We start from the raw sequence: 7,897 nt of genomic DNA on the forward strand, positions 1-7,897 counted from the left end.
GGGGGGGCTTTTTTAGGTCAGTGTGGCAGCTTTCTGCAGATGCCACTAATGTAAGAGAGAAAACAGTGTTGGATGTTAATTCTTAGTGGCGTTTAATCACCTGATGTCTTCTGCAGAGGAGGGAAATCCTCTTTAAGTGTAACATGAATTAATCAGATCTTCGTTTAGATGTGCGGTGACCTAAATCGTTGTTTTGATAATAAATGTTTCAAAGTGATTTCTTCTTCTGTGGAAAATTCACCTTTTACAATAAGACATTTTCCCATTGGGGGAAAATTGTTGAAACAAAATTGGTATATTTTTAAAACAGTTTTAAAAATATGTTTTTGTGCCTTTTTACATTTATCTGTCCATATTAGTTTTACAAAAAATAAAAAAACATTATTTGCAGATTTACTAAGACTAAAAAATGTTTCAATAAATATTTTTTATTAGAAAAATATTTATAATACAAAGATTTTTTATTATTAAAAAATAAAAATAATGCAGTGTGATTTTTATAAAAAATGTGACTATTTTGTTGGATTTTTAGGCCAAAACATCTGATTAAGAGGTTGAATTTTTCAGTTAGCTTCTCAGGAGAGCTGAATACTTTTGCACTTTTCATTTGTTTTATTTGCAAAAAAAAATCTTTTGAATCATGTATAATTTTCTTTCTACTTCACAATTGTGTAACACTTTTGGTTCATCCTTAACATAAAATTTCAATTAGACATATTTATGTTTGTGGTTGCAATGTGACAAAACACACAAAACATTCGAGGGGTATGAATACTTTTGCGAGCCATTGAATCCAGTAAGACAAGCCCACAGTTTGTACATTTCTGGGCTGATTAGATCCTTATTTGCGTTGTAAGATTTGCCTTTGAGTAAAAGCAAGTCAGTGTTTTTGGTTCTAGTTTGTCCAAATACTAAGATGAAAATACAACAACTTTGTTTATAAATGGAAATCTATTTTCTGAACCTAATACTTTTTGAAGATGTTTCTTAGTAAAAGAAAAAAAAAGGCCCAAAACCCTGATCTGTGCTTGCAGATCAGATTTGCTCCATTCTACAGTTTAACCTCCTCTGCAATAAGAGGTGAAACCAGGTGTTTATAACAAAGTGCCAAAGGGAAACCCCCACTTAAATCTCCCTCTTTGTTCCCTCCCTGCTGTCTTCCAGATCGTCATCCCGTTCTTCAGCCTGCTCATTAAAGACATCTACTTTCTCAATGAGGGATGCGCCAGCCGGCTGCAGAACGGCCTCATCAACTTTGAGGTAAACTGAGCCTCAAATTTCCCCCTGAACGCTAAAAAAACAAGAGGTAGTTTCCCCAGCGACAGACTTTGCCACACTCTGACTTTTTAATGTCACAAACTATTGAAATAGTTACTTCACATGGCAACAAGTGACTGTTATGTGTTACCAGTTCCCTAAAAACCAAAGAAGAAGAGGGAAGTAGGACCTGGATGTTTGAACTTCAGCTGTGTTTCCATGGAACATACATGACTCTGACCAAATATTATTTCCACTTACATTCTGTCACATGGTTATTTTAAGGTTTCACACCTTCCTGTGAAACTTTGCTCAGGCTTTTACTCTGCCTGTCACCATGTTAGGATGTGTTAAAGCTATATTTGAACACATTAACACCTCAGATCAGCCAACATGGTGCAGCATGTCAGGTTAAGGTCGTTTCTGCAGAACTTTATTTTTATTTTACTTTAGTTTCCAGTGCAAATGTCTTGGTAGATTTTAAAACTATCTTACGAGTAACCTTTCAACAAGATATAGAAACTTATTTATATTCAATAATTTCTTAACACTAACACTCCCTTAATTGGTGATTCTAAAAAAGCTCCCAAAGTTCCTGAAAAGTTACGTCTTAAGTTAGTTTTGTTTTGTTTCTAGTGTACTAAGGTAATTGGACTAGAAATTAGACAAAAACAGTTGCCAAGATTTTGTGTTTTTGCAGTGTTCTCCTTTAACATTTGGCTTATTTAAAGTGTTAGAGGTTTTGAATAATAATCTCTCGTATGATTATGTTCCAGAAATTCTGGGAACTCGCCAAACAAGTGAGTGAGTTCATGACCTGGAAGCAAGTGGAGTGTCCGTTTGAGAAGGACCGCAAGATCCTGCAGTACCTGCTGACCGCGCCTGTGTTCACTGAAGACGGTGAGCAGATCATTTCAGGAATTACCTAAACTCACAAACATCATTTAGTCCATGTTAAACATGTTTACTTCCATAAGCTGAAGTTTAGTCACAGTAATCAAAGCTTAGGTCCAGCCCGGGTAGAACTCGATAATTAAAGTGATATCAAAGCTAATCTTGGCATCCTCTGGGTTTTCCAGGAGTAAAATTTAAGTCCAGCTTCAGGTTTTAGCTCTCTTACTTTTCACTGGTTCCCTTGGTGACCAAACACACCCACAGGTCATCAAAGGTAACAAATGAGGAGAAATTGGAGGTTTCAGTTAAGTTCTTTTAGAGGATCCAGTATTGATTAAAAAAATCTATATTGGGTATTAAATAAATCTTATTCTATGATTTGTGCTCTGAGTAACATCACACTTTATTAATTATTTACATTATATTTGTAATTCCTAATTGCACTCCTTTAAAATGTTTCTTGCAGTTTTGTCAGTTTCAGTTTCTTTATTATTTATTTTAATTTGCTGTTCTTCTCCTAATTGCACTGACTGAACAGATTAAAGTGGTTTTTAAACGTTTGAACTTGTGAAGCTATTGGTGTGTTTGCATGTGCTGTACTGGTGCAGTTATTAAATACATTTGTAGTTCAGTACATTCATGTATGAATTTAGAAAAAGAAATGTTTTAAGTCAATTCAGTGCATCTAGGTGCATCCCTAGTTTTTATTTCTTCTTGGGAATCCGCTCATCAATAAAACATAATGATTTCCTTTCATTTTCTGCAGCTCTGTATCTGGCATCATACGAGAGCGAAGGTCCTGAGAACAACATGGAGAAGGACAGATGGAAGTCTCTGAGGTGTGTATGACCCTCCTCTTCCTCCTCCTCCTCCTCCTCCTCCTCCTCCTCACCCTCCTGTACGCTGTGGGGATTTCAATCGCAGCGAACAGAATCACATCCCCCCCGACCGGGCTGACCACAGGGATGTAGGTCAGGATGGGAGGCTGACCTCTCACACTGCTCAGTAAACACACACACAGTGTCAGCGCTCGCCTCCACTGCTGATCGAAACGCTCTCTTCTTGTCTAAGTCTCACATTCTGCAGTCGTTTATCAGTCAATAAGGATGTTTTCGAATGACTGATGAGGTGTTCCTGTTACTTTAGTAGAACAAAAAAATACTGCAGAACAACTTCTCTGTCTGCATTAAAAAATCTAATTTAACATCCGTAGGTCAGACGGTCAGAACAAATCACAAGACGTTTTAATTTTGACTGGAAGGTCATATAATCACTCCTAGTTGTTGCCTGACTTGTAACTGAGCTCAGTGTTGGTAACCAGAGCCGATAACTTTTGAAATCCTTCCACGTATTAGAGCAGCACGTCTGTGAAGCTCCTCTGCCCCCTAGTGGACAGAAAACAGTAAAATCTTAAAACTGGTGGGAGTCAGATTCAGATTATTTTGGTAAATTTACAACATTACAAAAAGGAAACAAAATAAAACGCTATTTTGTAAAACAATAATTTTCCAAATAAGAGGTCTGTGTTTCCATTACAGAAAACTAAACGTTTCCCAGTAATAAAACCCCAAAAGATTGTTTTGAGTCATCATGATCAATAAAATATAAATAAATATGTCTACTACAAAACTAACAGCAAACAATGTAATAACAGTATTACATACATTATAATTATTGTAGCTACAATACTGATTATTATGTATCCTATCTGCCATTAACAGAAAAAAAATCTTTAGTAATAAAAACAAATAAGCTAAATATCATTGTTATAGTTAACTTATATTATGCCTTTACTATTTAGGAATATTTCTTCTACGCTGCACTTCTTATTTTTATTTGAGTAATTTTATATTGAAAGAAACTTATTTAGATTTTTTTTAACTTACATAATTTATTGACATTTTAGTCTTTAAAATAAAATTTCCACTTAACTTTATGTTTTGGTCTGTCTGATGATGTAATTTTTAAATATTAAATGATTGATAATTTGATCAGTTACTTGGACTTTTTACCAAATACTTTTTTACTCTTAACTCATTTTTTGGATGGATACTTTTTACTTGAGTAAAAAGATGTTAAAGTAGTGCTACTTTTACTTCAACACAATTTTTGGTTACTCCACCCACCTCTGATGTCACATCCTGCTGTCGGGGTTCAGTTACTTCCTGGCCTTTCTGTACTGATGTGTCTCTGTGTGCTTCCTTTGCAGATCCACTCTGCTGAGCAGAGTTTAAAGCTGAAGGAAGACAAACCCAACAGGCCCTGTCCACTCTGCTGTTGTCCAAGCAAAGTATCCCAATCTCTGAAGGGAAACGACAATCTCTCCTCAGACTGTGGAGGGCTTTGAATGTTCCCCTTCCCAGCACTGAGCTGTGCTTTTCGACCCTGCATCCTCTATGCTGTATATTTGAAGACAGCTGTTTTTCATCTCTTTGTATGACTTTATAGTCGTTTTGTTAAAGACACACTACAAACCTTCAGGGTGAAAAAGAAGGTTGATCTTTCTGTGTGCAGGTGTTGGGGCTTGTTGCGCCCCCTGCTGTTTTAATACTTTTAATATTGCGCTAGCTGCTGGTCAGCTAGCAACACAGATATGCTACACACCTTCTGGTTCCTGATGCCAGCATTCTCTGCACAGAGAAGCCAAACCTTAATGCTGTAGTTCACTAAGACAGCATTTTGTCCAGTTTTCCAGCTCAACTTTCCCCATCCCATAACTTTTGATCAGTGACTCTAACAGTGGCTGTGTTTCCATTAAAATGTGCGCAAAACTTAATATTAATATTATGCTGATGTTGGAAAAAAAATCTCAAGTTTCTATTAAATAAGAAACGCAATTAAAATCCCACATGAATAAGCTTGCTCACACGACGTCATAAAAAAAACCCTGATCCTCCAACTACTTCCTGTTGTTTTCTTCTTCTTCTTATGCGCCAGTGGCAACATCCGGTTGTTGATCATGTGACTCGTGCAACGTGAAGTCACATGATCAAAACCCCTCATTTTAGCGTCGTCGAATCTTTATCAATATATATATATATTTTTAATTGTGTTTCCCATAAGCTAATTTTCAACATGTCAAATTGCGCAATTCTACGGTCAGTGGAAACGCAGCTACTCTGGTTGTGATGTGTGTTAAACAGAAATGCACTGGCTATATTGAAACGAGACGCGTCTGGTATTTGTTTTTGTAGATAAGAACTTTTCAAAGTAGGAAGCAACACTTATTTAAATCCTGGCTGAATGGCTGAGTGGGTAAATGTTTTTAGAGGACGGCTGTTCAAACGCGGCCTTCTGCTGCTGAGGTTTCGTGCTGCCCCCTGGTGGCCGGTGCAGAAAAAATGAATTTGTTTTGCGTGTTTGAAAATGTGTTTCATATTTGTTTTATTTATAAATGTGTGCAGTCACGTTATGTTTTCACCTTATTTAATTTTGTACTAGCTACATGACATCTTTCAGTATGTTTAGCCCTCAGATGTTTGTTGGATATTTTTATGAAACTTATTTTTTTCAAGGTACCTGATCAGAGAATGAAGTTAAATGTGTTTTTTGACTGATGTCTGCGTTGCCTTGACTGTTTCCACACAGAGTCCTGTTTTAGCTATTTGTGTCACCTTCTCACTCCCTCCCTGTGTTAATGATCCATTTGTACTTGTGTCACTGAAACAGAATAGAGAAGCAGTTTGTAACTGATTTAGTTGTGTTCAAAAGAGAAAGTTAATAAATTGTTTTGACTCATCAAATGACATTTTGGTCTGTTATTACCTCCTATATCAGTTCTACTATGTGTTGTGCAATAAAATGTTTGGTTTGACATAAATAGCTATTAGAATAGAATAGACATTTATCTTTACTGTCAGCTTTTCAACATGCTAAATGTGCTGCACATTTAGCAGCTCATTTAGCTTCAGCATTAGCAGCTGATAATGAATCCAATTTAAAACATTTTTAGGGAATGTCCAGACCTGTTTCATGTACGTTAGTGAAAGAAAAGGAAAACTCCAGTAAAAAAGCTCACATTTAATGGATAAAATGATTCCTTATCAGTTATCAGTCTTACAAAACAGATGTTTATACCTCAGGGTCAATGGCATGGCAATGATTTAAACAATGCTTCTATGGTTTTATCCTGAACTACTTTTCTCTGCCCACATACAATCTCTTACACTGCAAAAATACAAAATCTTGTCAAGTATTTTTGGTCTAGTTTCTACCGCAAATATCTTAAACCATTTGAAATAAGACAAAATCTTCAAAGTGGGTTTTTATTTTACCCTGCAAAGAAGCTCAAAATTGACTAAGCTCAAAACATATAAAAGTTCCATAAAAGAGTAAATATAATTTTGCTTAAAGTGGCTTACAGAAAATGATTAATGCAGATAAACACCTTGATTCTGCAAACTGACCTAAATACAGACACATGAGAGCAACTTACACAGATGGTTTATACGCTAAAGGGGAAACAGAATTAAACATCAATACTAACAGCAATAAATAACCTAACTAAACGTAAAACTAACTTTTGCACAATTTTCAACAAGGCAAAGAAAATGTATCTGTTTAATTTGTTTGTTTTTTGCTTTAAAACCTAAAAGATACGTTTTTATTGACAACAAATTTACTATAGTAGATATTTATTTTAAAAAATAGTTCTCGTTTTTCAAATAATCAGGTAACATTTGTCTCTACTTGGAGTTTATTTAGTTAGACTGAGACTGGAACTGAAAGATGAACATCAAAGAAATAAAAACAGCTCTTTGGCTCCACCTGGTGCCCAGATTGTGTAAGTGCACATCGCATTGCACACATAACTTCTTGGGAAATAAGCTTTTCTGTCCAGCTTGGACCAGGGCTGGTTCAAGATGACTTCAGGCCCGTCTTCCTGATTATGACATCATAACCTGGAGATGGTTTCACCACCACACCAAAGCATCTATTTTTGTTTTGTTTTATTTTGTTGATTATTTTTCTGCTGAATAACCCATTTGAGCTGGAGGTCCCACAGTGATGGGCAGACTGGATCCAAAATGTCCTTCTGGGTTTTTTGGCTCAATCCAGTCTGTCAATAACAGCAAGTCGTTCAGGTTCTAAAGAAACAAAGCAACCCAAGACTACTACATTATCATATTACCACCAAGTTTGACTGCTGATACAAAATGGCAACATGTGCCTGGAAAACACATACTGCCCCTTTAAAATGGGAGTGTGACTATATTTTCTCATAAACCCGTTTTGATCAGATTTCTTCAAATGATTCATGAACTCATCAATTCAACAGTTCACAATGTATTTAGGCAGGTTGCCTTTGTCTGAAATGATCAAAAAAGCAAAAAGAAAAGAAATCTGATGAGTGTCAACCAATAAAAGCCCAATTATTGCGTCTCCTTTTGTATTTCATCAGAAGTTGGCCTGTTGAAGTTGGGAACGTTGAGGAATGTCTGTTTTGGATCAACACATCAACACAAATTCTGGATGTAACACAAATTAAAAAAATGAGATCACACCAGATCTGACACTAGAAAGTACAACTGCTCCAAGCTTCCATACAGATGCTCAAATAAGATGTGGGAACGCTGGTGATGCAACAGCTGAGTCACTAACCCAATCATTGGTAGGCAGTGAATACTATAAAGTCAGGAAAACAGATTTGGTGTTTCTGTTTGTCTTCTTCCCTCTTTTTTTGCTTGTTGACTGAAAGCACATCCTCAGATCTCCTCTCAGGTTTAGGCTGGACACCAGTGACCTA

General features: G+C 36.1%; 1 protein-coding gene across 1 annotated transcript in view; it reads left to right on the plus strand.

Moving 5' to 3' along the window:
- Positions 1 to 5,897, plus strand: part of rasgef1ba (RasGEF domain family, member 1Ba) — a 36,729-nt gene extending 30,832 nt beyond the window's left edge. Inside the window, exons 11-14 of the mRNA XM_015014948.1 lie at positions 1,165 to 1,260; positions 2,034 to 2,157; positions 2,918 to 2,990; positions 4,361 to 5,897. Coding sequence (XP_014870434.1) covers positions 1,165 to 1,260; positions 2,034 to 2,157; positions 2,918 to 2,990; positions 4,361 to 4,385 — 318 coding nt within the window. The 3' untranslated portion in view covers positions 4,386 to 5,897. The remainder of the gene's footprint in view (positions 1 to 1,164; positions 1,261 to 2,033; positions 2,158 to 2,917; positions 2,991 to 4,360) is intronic.
- Positions 5,898 to 7,897: the final 2,000 nt, after the last annotated feature.

This window comes from Poecilia latipinna, unplaced genomic scaffold (assembly GCF_001443285.1).
Source record: "Poecilia latipinna isolate Pla-1442-1.1 unplaced genomic scaffold, P_latipinna-1.0 Scaffold1866, whole genome shotgun sequence".
In the NCBI taxonomy this organism is placed as follows: Eukaryota; Metazoa; Chordata; class Actinopteri; order Cyprinodontiformes; family Poeciliidae; genus Poecilia; species Poecilia latipinna.